This window comes from Impatiens glandulifera, chromosome 1 (assembly GCF_907164915.1).
Source record: "Impatiens glandulifera chromosome 1, dImpGla2.1, whole genome shotgun sequence".
Taxonomy (NCBI): domain Eukaryota; kingdom Viridiplantae; phylum Streptophyta; class Magnoliopsida; order Ericales; family Balsaminaceae; genus Impatiens; species Impatiens glandulifera.
This window is the reverse complement of record NC_061862.1, coordinates 28,789,663-28,805,592: the sequence shown is the minus strand read 5'-3', so window position 1 is coordinate 28,805,592 and position 15,930 is coordinate 28,789,663. Positions and strand designations below refer to the sequence as shown.

Sequence of the window (15,930 nt, the reverse complement as noted above, 5' to 3'; positions counted from 1 at the left end):
CACTTGGGCCGAGAGACGGATGCACAAAATATTTTAGGACCGAGGTTTTTGATTTTAGACCCTAACAGATACTTAAGAGGAAGTATGAGTCTCGCTTTGTGTTTTTAAAAGTCTAATATGAGCTTAGAAGGATATATTTATGTTGACAATGGTGGTGATATTGATAGTAGGAAGAGCACAACATGGTACATCTACACTTTGGGAGGTACTGCAATTAGTTGAATTTAAAAAATGTAGAAGATTGTTACTCTTTCTAGTTGTGAGGTAGAGTGTCTTGCTATGATAGATGTTGTTAAGGAGATGATGTGGTTACAACCTTTTTTGCAAAATTGGTTCAAAACTATGAGGGAAGTGTGTTAAGATGCAATAGGTAGAGTGTCATTCATTTGACAAAGAAATAGTTTATCATGGAAGGACAAAGTATATACATGTTCGTATTATTTTATCCGACCATCTTTAGAATATGGAGTGTTAACTCTTGAGAGAAAATTCCTAGAAGTGAGAATTCAGTTGATATGTTGACTAAAATTACGATAAACAAGAAACTAAAATTGTGTACAACATTAGTTGGCCTTCTTCATTAAGACACTAGATGAAGAGTCGCTGCCGATTGAGAGAAGATGAAGTTAGTCTCTAAGTGGAAGATTATTGAGTTATGGAGCCTACACTTATAATAAACTCTAAGAAGTTAATTAGAGTTTATTGGGTTTGTATTTGAGTTTGGGCTTGAACTTGACCAAGAATTATTTAGGTTTTATTACATGAATGTTTACTTTATAAATATATTATTGTTAAGGGTTTATAGTGGTAGACACAATTCTAGAGAGACAAATAGTGTGAGGAAAAACTAAGGATAGCAACGGGTACCCTACTTGCCGGATAGTGAAGTACCCATCCCTGAACCCGAATTTTATTTTATTACCCGACTCCAAACTCGACGGGTATCTATATTTGTATCCCCATCCCCGATTCGTCGGGTATCCGATCCCCGAAGGGTACTCCATTACCCGATGAAAATATAAATTTATATTTATTATTTTCTAAATATTAAAAACACAAATAAAAATATTACTTTCTTGAATCTTATATTGTAGAAGTTCATCAAAATATAACCATTTTATTTTTATTATTACTTGAAGTTCAACACAAACTAGAGAGAAGTTGAAGAAATTATAGAGAAGGTGGAAGAAAGTTGAAATGAACTTGAAAATAAGAAGTAAAGATTGAATAAAGAGATAAAATATTTTGTTATTAAATAAATGAAATATTAAAAGTCACGGGAAAGAGAAATTAATGATGATTGTGTGGAGCATAGAGCTTGGGTATGGGTAAATAAATAATCTATTTATTATAAATTTATAATGATGTGAAATTTGAAAAATCATTTTATACTTTAACAAATATATATATATATATATATATATATATATTAATATTAATATTTTGGGTATTGGGTATCGTGTTTGGGTTTTACACACTCCCCATCTCCGACTCCAAACCTAATCGGGTAATCATTTTTACTCCCCATTCCTGACCCCGATTTATAATACCCGACCCCGAACCCGACCATTGGGTACCCACGGGTATCAAGTATACGAGTACTCATTGCCATCCCTAAGCAAAATTTTGTATTCCTTCTACTTTAGAGTGAAATCAGGTGGCGGTTGAAGAGAACGTAGTTCATTTTGAGTGAACCACTATAAATCGGTGTTTCCTTGTCTTCTTATTTTCTTGCATTTTTGTAGATCGTTTCAAATAAATCAGATTTAAGGACCAAATCTTAAAAGCTTTTAGCTGCAAGACAAAAAATAAATCATTAAAATTAATACCTTCATTTTGTAAGAAACTCAGGTCACTAGCCTTGCTTTATGCTTATTTATTATTCCAACAATATTTAGTTGTAACTGGTATACCCATTTTGAACCAATTGTTTTCTTGTCTTTAGTCAAATTAGTCAAAATCTAAGTAATTTTTTTGTCCAATCACTTACTCTTCTTGCGTGGTATAAATCCATTCTTGAAATTTGCATGCCTCGTCAAATGTGACTAATTTATTTAAAATAGACATATTAAAAAAAAAAAAAAAGACATGTACAAATGATAAATGGATAAGTGGCTCGTGTGTAGGGGTGAACAAACGGGTAAACTCAACCCGTATTACCCAACCCATATTCAACCCAAATTAAATTTATCCAACCCATAATTCAACCCATATTATTTACTAATATGGGTTGGGTATGGGTTGGGTTGAGTATGGGTTGGGTAACCCAAATTATTTTATTTTTATTTTTTTATTTAACATTTATTTGACTCATTTAACATATTTTTATTCGTTTAACACGTTTTTCACGTTTTTGACATTTTTAATACGTTTTTGACACGTTTAACACGTTTTTGACACGTTGAACACGTTTTTGACACGTTTAACACGTTTTTGACACGTTTAACACATTTTTGACACGTTGAACACGTTTTTCATGTTTTTGGCATGTTTAACACGTTTTTGACACGTTTGACACGTTTTGACACGTTTTTTCACGTTTTCGACATGTTTAACACATTTTGACACATTTTTGGCACGTTTAACACGTTTTAACACGTTTTGACACTTTTAACATATCTTTCACATTTTTGACACGTTTCACACGTTTTCACATTTTTGGCACGTTTTGACACATTTCACACGTTTTCCACGTTTTTGACACGTTTTGACACGTTTAACACGTTTTCGACACGTTTAACACGTTTTCGACACGTTTAATACGTTTTTCACATTATTGACACGTTTCACACATTTTTCACATTTTTGGCACGTTTAACACGTTTTGACACGTTTAACACGTTTTGACACATTTAACACGTTTTCCACGTTTTGAGACGTTTAACACGTTTTTGACACGTTTTTCACGTTTTCGACACGTTTAATACGTTTTCGACTTGTTTAATACGTTTTTCACACAATCAACACGTTTAACACATTTGACACGTTGGACACTATTTTCATGTTTTGACATGTTTAACACGTTTTTAACACGTTTAACACATTTTTCACGATTACGACACATTTAACACATTTTGACACATTTTTCACGTTTTGGTATGTTTAACACGTTTTGACATGTTTAACATGTTTTTCACGTTTTTCACATTATTAACACGTTTGTATCATGTTTAACATGTTTTTACACGTTTTCCACGTTTTTGGCACGTTTAACATGTTTTGACACATATTCCACGTTTTTGGCACGTTTAATACGTTTTCCTCGTTTTTGGCACATTTTGATACGTTTAACACGTTTTTGACACTTTTAACATGTTTTTCACATTTTTGACACGTTTAATGTCAAACGTGTTAAACGTGACAAAACGTGTTAAAACTTATCAAAACGTGTTAACGTGCAAAAAAATATGTTAAACATGTCAAAAATATGTTAAATGTGTAAAACGTGTTAAAATGTCAAAAACGTGTCAAACGTGCTAAAAACGTGTTAAACATGTTACAAACGTATTAAACATGTTACAAACATGTTAAACGTGTTAAGAATGTGAAAAACATGTTAAACATGTCAAAAACGTATTAAACGTACCAAAATGTGAATAATGTGTTAATGTGTGAAAAACGTGTCAAATATGTGAAAACATGTCAAATATGTCAAAAACGTGTTTAACATGCCAAAAACGTGAAAAATATATTAAATGTGTGAAACACGTGTTAAACGTGTGAAAACGTGTTAAACATATCAAAAACATGTTAAACGTGCCAAAAACGTGAAAACCGTGTTAAACTTATCAAGAAAGTGTTAACGTGCTAGTTATGTTAAAAACGTGTTAAACGTGCCAAAAACGTAAAAAAAGTGTTTTATTTGTCAAAAACGCGTTAAACGTATTAAACATGTCAAAAACGTGTTAAACATGACAAAAACGTGTTATTAGTATGAAAACGTGTAAACATGTCAAAAACTTGTTAAACGTGCCAAAAACATAAAAACGTGTTAAACGTGTGAAAAACATGTTTTAAGTGTGAAAACGTGATAAAAATATGAAAAACGTGTTAAACGTGTGAAAAACGTGTTAAACATATCAAAAACGTGTTTAAATGTCAAAAACGTGTTAAACGTGCCAAAAACATGAAAATCATGTTAAACTTATCAAAAACGTGTTAAATATGTTTAAAACGTGTTAAACGTGCCAAAAACGTGAAAATCGTGTTAAACTTATCAAAAACGTGTTAACGTGTTAAATATGTTAAAAACGTGTTAAACGTGTTAAAAACGTAAAAAACGTGTTAAACTTGTCAAAAACGCGTTAAACGTATTAAACATGTCAAAAACGTGTTTAACGTGACAAAAACGTGAAAAACGTGTTATTAGTGTGAAAATGTGTTAAACATGTGAAAAACGTGTTAAACGTGTCAACAACGTGAAAACGTGTTAAACGTGTCAAAAACGTGACAACGTGTCAAAAAAGTGAAAACGAGTGAAAAACGTGTTAAACGTATTAAAAATGTGTTAAACATGTGAAAAACGTGTTAAACGTGTGAAAAACATGTTATAAGTGAAACGTGTTAAAAATATTAAAAACGTGTTAGATGTGTATAAAACGTGTTAAACGTATGAAAAATATGTTAAATATGTCAAAAACGTGTTCGACTTAAAGTTGGAAGATGATTAGTTAATATTGGATTAATAATAGAGAATTAAACTAAATTTATATAGTTTGAGTAATTTGGGTAACCCTAACCCAACCCAAATTAAACTCAACCCATACTCAACCCAACCCATATTAACCAACCCAAATTAATATTTTGGGTTTGGGTTAGGGTTGGGTTTGGGTAAACCCATATTATGCTCACCTCTACTCGTGTGTATGACTAGATCATAAACCTGCTAGGTTTAGAATGAACTACTTCAGTTTGTGTCTTATAGACAATTTTCTTTGTCAAACCATGATTATTCATATAAATTTGATAATGATTCATCCAAACTAGTGTTTTTTTCATTAGAGTACTTTGTCTTGGCATGATATTCCACTCAATATGCAAACTATATGATAAAGAATAATTTTTAAGAGTTTTTTCTTATTGAGGTTTCAATGAAACAAAAAGAAACACATATTCATGAAAATAATGTTTCTACTTATAATTATTTTATCGCAATCAATATGATATTCTTTATATCTCTTTTGTCCATCACTATATCCTAAAAAAAATTGAGGCATGTTAATTAAATTTTGACTTATGAATGTGAGAATTAAGAACAACATAAACAAGCAAATACTCGAATATTAGAGTAATATGATTCATGTCCCATATAACATGAAAAATGGAGTACTCCATTTTAACATAACATTGGAAAGTATGTTGATGATAAAAGTATCCATGAGAATAAAAAATGACCATAATTTATAAGGCAAAAAGACTCAAATATTAATGCTCTAGCTTAGGGATGACAACGGGCAGTGGAGTACCAATTTTCGAACCCGATTTTTATTTTACTACCCAACATCGAACTCAACGGGTATTTCTATTTGTGTCTCCATTCCCAATTTATCAGATACCCGATTCCTGACGGGTACCCCATTACCCGATTAAATATTTATAAGATTTTAGATGTTGAAAAATAATAAATATAATTTTAAAACTAATGATATAAAAATAGAAATATTACTTACTTGTAATTGTTGAAAATATAACAACATTACTGTTATTAGAATTGAAGAAACTAGAGAGAAAAACTGTGGAAGAAAGTAGAAAAAATAAAATTGAAAAAATAGAGATAATATTAAAGATGAAGAATAAGTAGAGGGAAATAACATTTTGTTATTAAAAAATGTAAAGATGAATAATAATAAATATGCTAGACATATAGCACTGACTTCGATAATTTATTCTAAACAATCAAAGAGAGAGAAATGGTTAGATTAAAGTTTTTAATTAACTTAGGATTATAAAATTACCAAGTTTTGAATATTTAGTTTAAATAATTAAAAAGGGAGAAATTGTTAAATTAAAGTTTTTTTTTATCAATTCTCAGTGTATAAATAAGACTAAGTTATATTATTTATTTTATAGGATCAAAGTGAAGAAAACCGAAATAGAGAGCTATCCGGTAGTTGATCAAATTCGGTATTTGATCAGCATCGGTTTTTTGCAAAGGAGCGCGTCCGATATTTTATCAAGATCGGTTTTATACCAGAATCGATTTTATATCACTTCGGTATTATGCAAAGGAGCGCATCTGGTATTTTATCGAGATTGGTTTTATACCGAGATCGGTTTATATCACTTTGGTATTATGTAAAGGAAAGCGTCTGGTATTTTATCGAGATCGGTTTTATATCGAGATCGATTTTATATCTAGATCGGTATTATATTCAACTTCGGTTTTCTACAAAGGAACGCTTCCGATTTTATACTAGTTCGGTATTATATAAGCTTCCGGTATTTTACCAGTTCGGTATTATATCAGAATGCTTTTGGTTTTATACCAGTTCGATATTATATAAGCATCTTTTATTTTACCAGTTCAGTATTATATCAAAACGCTTCCGGTTTTATACCAGTTCGGTATTATATAAGCTTTCGGTATTTTACCAGTTTGGTTTTATATCAGAACGCTTTCGGTTTTATACCAGTTCGGTATTATATTAAAACGCTTCCAGTTTATACCAGTTCGGTATTATATAAGCTTTTGGTACTATACTAGTTCGGTATTATATCAGAACGCTTTCGGCATTTATACAAGCCCGACTTTATGAAAAATTTCCAGAACTTGAACAAATTTAATATTTGACCAAGCATCCGGTATTGGCAGTCGGTCACCGAAGCTAAGCTAATCCTATAGAAGACTGCCACGTGCCAAAACATTTCAAATTTCATGTGATGTACGTTTCTAGTACACCACAATCCCATTAATGATTTTCGGCGCACTATGTCCTTTTAGTACATCCACGATAAAAAAAAACGCATATTTTCTGATGTACTATTCTGATACTCAACCAACTGAAATAGGATAGGTGTCCTCTGCAGCAAATGTGTCCGTTGCCTTTTGCCTATTTAAGGAGAAGCTGGAGGACAATTTGCAGTTGCCCGTTTACCCGTCTTATGCAAGTGCTTTCACGAGTCTTAAGCTTTTCTAAATCAATCTCTCAAGCGCTCAAGCTCTCAAGTTCTAAGAGTTTCTCAAGTTTCCTAGATTGTTAAAGTTGTATTACATACTGTCTATTATGTGTGAGTTCTTCAGTATTGTAAGTTGACAAAATCTGTTTCTGTCAACAGAGTGTTGTGTGCTAGAAGTTCGGAAACAGGCAGTGTCTAAGTCTTGGTTGTTTGACTAGGTTTATGTACGCGTTGTAATAAACTAAATCTTCTAGTGGAATCCTTCTAAAGGTTGAGAAGAAGGGGTGACGTAGGAGAGTTTACTCCGAACATCCATAAAATCTCTTGTGTCTTATGTTCTTTCTATTCAGTACTTTCCATCCTCTTTATCTGCTGCTTCAAGTCTAAACAAACAGTTCCGTATTTGACTCTGGTCAAGAGTTTGTGACGACTTGCGAAGAATAGAAACGAATATTAACTTCTAACAGAGTTAATATAAAACGAAGGTGTATGCGGTTAACAATACTTCGTCAACCCCTACTATTGTTGATTCATTTCCTAACAAGATATTTTGGTTGACGCGAAGTATAGGTGAGTACAATAAATCATATATATTTATTGTAATAATTATAATGATTAAGAATTTGAAAATTCATCCTTATAACAAAAAAATATAATAATTAATATATATATATATATATTAATTTTAATATAGTCGGGTATCGGGATTGAGTTTGACACACTTTTTATCCCCGATCCCGATCGGGTAACCTTCTACCTTTCCCATCTCCGATTCCGATTTAAAATACCAGACCCCGACCATTGGGTACCCACAGGTATCAAGTATACGGGTACTTCCTACTCTAGCCTCTTAAAGCAAATGTTTGTGTTTACCCTCCACAATGTCATTTTGTTGTGGAGTGTATACAAAAGTGTTTTTGTGATAATTCCATAAGAATCTTAAAGCAAATGTTTGTGTTTACCCTCCACAATGTCATTTTGTTGTGGAGTGTATACAAAAGTGTTTTGGTGATAATTCCATAACACTTAAATATATTTTGATATTCAGTGCCTTTCGAATTGATTTATCAAACTAGTTTTCACAAAAATAAGAAAAAATTTTATGGTGTGTTTAGTAATCATGAAATTAGAATTAAAATAGAAATTAGGCGGTCTTATTCTAATTCTTAGATTTAGTAGACTATTTAATATTAAGAATTGAAATTGGAATTAAAATTACAATAAAATTCAAACCAATGTGTTTTATAATTCTCAATTTCATTCTTTTTAACTCGAAATTGTAATTCCAAATATTTATTTTTTCTAAGTTTCTAAGAAAAATATTTATTATTTTATAATTTACATCACGGTTAACGTAATGAATTTGTAATTTAAGAAGTTAAAATATATATATAGGAAATTAACTTGTCGAACTAATATTTTATCTTTTTAAATTTTGGAAATTAATATGTTGAATCAAAATATTTTTTAAAATTTTGGAAATTAACATGTCGAATCGATATTTGTTATTTTGAATTTTGGAATTTAACATGCCGAACTAATATATATTTTTTAGTTTAATAAGTTAAATTGTCAAATCAATATTTTTTTTCTTAATAATAATCGATCCCTAGACAAAAACTTTTGACACTTAAGTTATTCTAATATATTGTGTTAAACTAATATCTTAATAATATATATTCAAATTATTTTTATTATATATATTTTAAAACATTAGAATTAGAATTAAATTACAATTCTATAGTTTTTTCAAATATATGAATTGGAATTAAATTATAATTTTATAATTTTTCAAATATAATAATTGAATTATAATTTAATGTCATTTCTAGTTTCTGGTGAAACTGAAATTAAAATTTCTTTTGTCATTTCTGATTTATGGTGGAACTGAAATTAAAATTTCTTTTGTCATTTCTAATTTCTGGTGGAACTGAAATTAAAATTTCTTTGTCAAATACAATTCCACTCATCCAATACAATTCCACTCATCCAAATAGACCAGTGTTTTGACACCTTGATATTTGTTTGCAATCAAGAAGTTCTAAGTATATCGATTATAATCATCAACTATGGTTAGCAGTAAAGTAGTATTTGTGAAATATGGTTTACAAAATTTCATTTATGTTGTTTAGCATTAGTACAGATTTCACATATTTAAATTCTTTTAACTGGATTTTCAGTCAAGAATTTTGAAATGAAAAAAAATTCTCATTGACAGAGAAATCAAAGGAAGGATGCAAGGACCAATTGGGTTCAATCTTACATACATTAGATAATGCAATTTGGTTTCGAGAAACTTGCAATATCATTTTTTATAATTTGTGTCACTTAGGCCTTGTTTGATGTAGGGTTTTTTGACATACGTCTGAATAGATAATATGCCAGGTTTCCAAATGACCACAATTTAATACAGAATGTTAATATTTTGTTGTGCAGGTCTCTGCTAATGGTGTATGGAACGAGGACAGGAAAGCTTGGATGAATACAGTGAATCCAAAGTACATAATCACCACCATGACCTTGATCTGATTGGTTTAGCAATTTTAGCACACTTGGGTTCCACAGGGGACCCATGAAAGATTGATTCATTGGGGCAGTAGTTTATGAGATTACTTACTTACTCATGCCTAGTTGCAGGAAATGTAAGTTGCCGATTTAACAAAGTTCAATGTCAATAATAGAACTGTGAAAATGGTAACAAGGTATGTAACAGTGGTCTTTGTTTTCCTCTTAACAAAACCCAAATCACACGTTATTCAATATGATGGGTGATCTTTATTTTCTTGGGGACATTTATTTTTCGGGTCAAATTTTGTTTTGACCAATCAAGTATAAGAAGACTGTAAATCACTACTCTAGATGGTTGAACACAACACAATCACGCGGAGTAGAAATAGAAAAGTAAAATCTTCATTTACTATAGTTTTAATGAAAATTATTTGACAATAGTTATTAATTAGAATAGTAAATCTCTTAAGAGTAATGATAGGGAGTACGATTTGGGGGAGCGACTCGTACAACGAAAGTGACATCGCTGTTATACTAAAGTGACATCGCTGTTATACAAAAGCGACTTCGTCCCTTTTGTATAACAATGAGGTTTTTTTGTATGATAGCGTCCCTTTTGTATAACAACGATGTCACTTTCGTATAACAACGAGGTCACTTTCGTATAACAACGATGTCACTTTCGCTGTACAAGTCACTCCCCAAGATGTGCTCCCAATCATTTTTCATCTCTTAATTAATCACTAGAAGAAAATAAAAACCAAACCTGGATAATGGTAGTCATTGATAGGCCAGCCAATGAAATAGAATCATATGACTTATGGGTCAACTGTTATCAAACAAAGTCTTCCTTCCTTCTTCTTTGAATAGGAAGGTTAAATTACAGAGTGGATTGACTGATCTCCAACAAAAACTGGTCTGGAGAGCAGAAACTCCATCACCATTCACCACCACAGCCATGGCGCTCTCTTCTTCACTTCCCAGACCCACCCTAGTCTTGATCCTCTGTTTCCTATTTCTGCTGCTGCAGCCATTTTCAAGCTCAGCCCAATCTTCAAACCAGGTCATAACTATAGGCTCATCACTCTTAGCCAACAGATAACTCTTATTGGACCTCACCATCAGGAGACTTCGCCTTCGGTTTCCAAAACATTAATGGACCTTCTTCCGGCTATCTTCTCTCCATTTGGTTCAACAAAATCCCCGACAAAACCATCGTTTGGTCAGCCAACCCACAAACACCCGCCCCTGAAGGTTCCAAAATCGAGCTCACAAGTAACCGTTTCCAACTTACAAATCCCAACGGCTCCCAGATTTGGTCCGCCGGACTTTCAAGAAGTAGCCTAAGCAACGCAGCCATGCTCGACTCCGGCAATTTCGTAATCCTGGGTAATAGTAGTGGCTCAACCACTTTGTGGCAGAGTTTCGATGAACCGACCGACACAATCTTGCCCACTCAAACGCTTAACCAAGGGAGTAAACTCATCTCCCGTTTATTGAACACAAATTTTTCTAATGGACGATTTCAGCTTGAAATGCAAGCTGATGGAAATCTAGTTCTTTACACAAGAAGGTATCCATTGGACGATGTTTATTCAGCTTACTGGTCAAGTGATTCCGTTGGCAGCGGCTTCCAATTGATATACAACGAAACAGGGTATATCTATCTCACTGCTAGGAATGGAACAATATTGATGAATCTATTCCCATCAAACAACAATAACTCAACCCAGTTTTACCTAAGAACAATTCTCGACTACGATGGAGTTCTACGTCAATATGTCTACCCTAAATCTGTCGATGCAGCTGCCGGCCGATCCATGAATTGGAGTGTCTTGTCATTCATTCCTTCGGATATATGCATGAGCATACGCCAATGGAACGGGGCAGGGGCATGCGGTTACAACAGTATTTGTGTGGTTGGAGCTGATCAAAGACCAACGTGCGAGTGCCCATCTGGGTACACCCCGTTCGACTTAAAAGATCCGTTGAGCGGCTGCAAACCGAACTTCGCTCCGCAGGATTGCGATGCTGATGGACAAGAGTCGTATAATTTTGGGTTCGTCGATTTGACTAACACGGATTGGCCATTGAACGATTACGAGTTCTATGTTCCGGTTACCGAAGATTGGTGCCGAGCGGCGTGCTTGAGTGATTGTTATTGTGACGTTGCAATCTTTAGAGATGGTAGTTGCTGGAAGAAGAGGAGCCCTGTTTCTAATGGAAAAGTTCATCCTTCTGTTGGTGGTAAAGCCTTGGTTAAGATTAGAAGAGCCAACTTAACAACAGCTCCTAACACTCATGATCTTCCTGGTAAAATTTTCTTAATTCTTAGGGTTTCTCAGTTTTTCTTTGGTTGTCATTGATTTATAACACTTACGTTACCAGGGGACGGTCGGAATAGTATACAACGTGGTCTGATCCTTACTGTATCAGTGTTATTTGGAAGTTCGATGTTCCTGAACATTGTTCTAATCTTAGCAACCTTCTGGGTCATCAAGAGCAAGAAGACGATAATCGCCAGGCCACATTCGACAGGCAGGAATAATCTTAGATTTTTCTCGTACAAAGAGCTCGAAATAGCGACCAGGGAATTCAAGGATGAATTGGGAAGAGGGGCTTTCGCGGTTGTCTACAAAGGGGTGCTAAAGAATGGAAGTAGTGAAGAAATTATTGCGGTTAAGACGATAAACTCGATGGATATAGGGGAGAACACGGACAGAGAATTCAAAGCCGAGATGGGTGCCATTAGCCGAACAAATCACAAGAACCTGGTTCAGCTCCTAGGATATTGCGACGAAGGGAATAACCGTATGCTTGTCTACGAGTACATGATCAACGGTTCTTTAGCGGGCTTCATTTTCGGAAACTCAAGGCCAAGTTGGAATAGAAGAGTGCAAATTGCATTCGGAATAGCAAAAGGACTTACTTATCTTCACGAAGAATGTAGCAAGCAAATCATACATTGCGACATTAAGCCACAAAACATTCTTCTAGACGAAACATTCACAGCTAGAATTTGCGATTTCGGATTGGCAAAACTCCTCAAGACGGATCAATCTAGAACGACTACCATGATAAGAGGGACAAAAGGATACATCGCCCCCGAATGGTTCAAGAAGAAGCCCGTCACTATTAAAGTGACGTTTACAGTTTTGGAATCATGTTGTTGGAGATAGTGTGTTGTAGGAGGAATGTGGATGAGAAAGCCAAGTGTGAGGGAGAGATCATATTATCGGATTGGGCTTTCGACTGCTTCAAAGATGGGATGATTTATCAGTTAGTGGAAGATGATGAGGAAGCCATGAATGACTTTGGAAAGGTGGAAAGGTTTGTGATGATTGCGTTATGGTGCATCCAAGAAGAACCTTCGCTTAGGCCAGAGATGAAGAAAGTGTCGCAGATGCTAGAGGGATCTGTCGCTGTTTCCATTCCTCCCGATCCATTCTCATTTACTAGCTCGTTCTAGATGTTTAAGTTTAATAGAGGTAACAGATATATTAGTTTTATTATCTTGAGTAGTATTTAAGGATATTTTAATTTATTAATATTTAAGGGTATTTCAGTTTAGTGTAATCACTTACTATATACACTGTTTTATTATGTTTAGTTTATTTAATATTTTATTACGGTAAAATATTACGGTAAAATTTTTATGGGCGGGTTAACCCACAATCCGACCCAAGTATCCATTTACCCTCACATATATCCAAATTAATCACAGCTTTCGACCCGGCAATCCGGACACTTTAAAAATTAAGCTTATTATATATATATAGATTAGTTAGTTAAAAAGTTGAGCTTATATTATTAAAATATCACGCGTTTATCAAATTTTGGGTTGAATTTAAAATATAAAGTGTTATTAGCCTAGTTGGTTAAAAGATTGTACTTATTTTGTTAGGTTGCAAGTTCGAACCATACCTATAGCATTTTTAATTTTATTTTTAACCGTTTTAAGTTTATGGTCGGGTCAACCCACAATCCGACCCAAGTATCCATTTACTCTCACATATATCCAAATTAACCACAGCTCTCAACCCGACAATCCGAACACTTTAAAAATTAAGCATCATTATATATATATAGAGATTTCTCTATAATTAAATGTTAACTAAATTTGATTAAATTGTTTTGGAATAAACAAAATAAAGTCTATTACAACAACAATTATATATATTTTCATTGAAAAATATAAACTAGATTGAAATAATAAATTTAAAAAAGAGGTTTGAACTAAACATCAATTATATATATTTTCATTGAAAAATATAATATGAACTCGATTGAAATAATAAATTTTAAAAAAGGGGTTTAAACTAAATTTAAATTTTGATATATATATATATATATATATATATATATATATATATATATATATATATATATATATATGAATATATGAATATATATATATATATATATGAATATATGAATATATGACTCTTAAGTTGTGTTTGTGTTTAATTAATGTAGTGTGATATTAAATAAAATAAAATATATTTAAAATGGTTTATATTATCAATTTCTCTCAAATAATAATATTAAATAAACTAGTATATATTCCGTGCATTTGCACGAGTAATAATATAAAAAATCGTGAAAAAATATTACGGTAAAATTTTTATGGGTGGGTCAACCCACAATCCGACCAAGTATTAATTTACTCTCATATATATCCAAATTAACTACAGCTCTCGACCCGGCAATTCAGACATTTTAAAAATTAAGTATCATTATATATATATATATATATATATATATATATATATATATATATATATATATATAGATTAGTTAGTTAAAAAGTTGAACTTATATTGTTAAAATGTCACGCGTTTATCAAATTTTGGGTTGAATTTAAAATATAAAGTGTTATTAGTCTAGTTGGTTAAAAGATTGTACTTGTTTTGTTAGGTTGCAAGTTCGAACCATATCTATAGCATTTTTAATTTTATTTTTAACCGTTTTAAGTTTATGGGCGGGTCAAACCACAATCCGACCCAAGTATCCATTTACTTTCACATATATCCAAATTAACCACAGCTCTCGACCCGGCAATCCGGACACTTTAAAAATTAAGCATCATTATGTATATATAGATAATCAAAATTAAGGCCTTGTTCGAGTTGGGGTTATTTAAATAACTCAACTCACTCAAACATCTTTTCATTCCCTCTCTCATCAATTACATCACTTAATTCATTACCCAAAATACTAAAATACCTTTTATTTTAAATTACTATTTATTATTTTATTATTATATATCAATACTCTTTAAATAAGTTTACCAAAAATATTTTTATCTCCTCAAAATTATCACAAATCATTACTCATTTCTCCCTCCCTCTAGGTTATTACAATTACTCCAATCCAAAATCCTAAAATAATGCATGTTATCAATCATTACAACTTGTAGAGCCAATCAAGTCAGATTTTAACAAAACATCTTGTTTGGCTTAATTAACTATCTAAAATTTTCAAATGAGGTACCATCAACTATATTATCAATTTTTAATTCTATATAGATAATGGTTTATTTCTCTCTTCCCGCCTTGGTAATATTTATTAATAAGATATTCTAACAAATTATTAATATAAAAACACCTCTAATTGGAATGGATTATAAACAAATATTATTTAATTTATTAATATATAAATAATTAAAATAAATGACAAAAAGATGATTTTATTTAAATTAATACACAAAAAAAAATATAATAATAAATTAAATTAAAAAAAAGTTTTTATTCAAACTCAACTCTTAACGCCAACATGTTTGTAAATTTTCTAGTCAAAATATCTTTTGATATTATTCTTTTTATTAGAATTACTGTGGTAATTTAATTTCATTATGGAGTTCACCACTTTTTTTGTCACATCATTTTAAAAGTCATTCACTCCTTCAATATGAATGTCTTTAAATTTTTCTCTTTATAAAAACTCAATTTATTCTCCAATTTTTGTTGACTTCTGAGACCATTATTAATTTTTTTCTATTCATCAACTATATATATATAGTTCAAAAACGGGAATTTCAACCTTTTATATGATTTATTTTTGTATATACAGTAAAAAAAAACTATAGTATGTAAAATAAATTTATAATCGGGACAATTTTTATATTTTCTAGAAGTTTTCTTCCAAATTTTGACATTTTTGGGACTATTTCTTCCAAACTTGCACATTTTCATTGAAAATGTGAGGGACAACATCCCAAAAATGTGAAAATTCTGGAAAAAACGTCTCGAAAATGAACACTTCCAGGACTGCTCATCGTCATTTTTGTTTGTGGCATATCATGAA

The 15,930-nt window shown here is 31.8% G+C and overlaps 1 protein-coding gene across 1 annotated transcript; it reads left to right on the top strand.

The window, feature by feature from the left end:
• Nucleotides 1-10,436: 10,436 nt before the first annotated feature.
• LOC124921325 (G-type lectin S-receptor-like serine/threonine-protein kinase LECRK3) lies at nucleotides 10,437-13,215 on the top strand. Its single transcript, XM_047461967.1, is given in 4 exon segments — nucleotides 10,437-10,719; nucleotides 10,721-11,937; nucleotides 12,013-12,762; nucleotides 12,765-13,215. Coding segments are annotated over 4 exon segments (2,571 nt in total). The 5' UTR covers nucleotides 10,437-10,444; the 3' UTR covers nucleotides 13,094-13,215.
• Nucleotides 13,216-15,930: the final 2,715 nt, after the last annotated feature.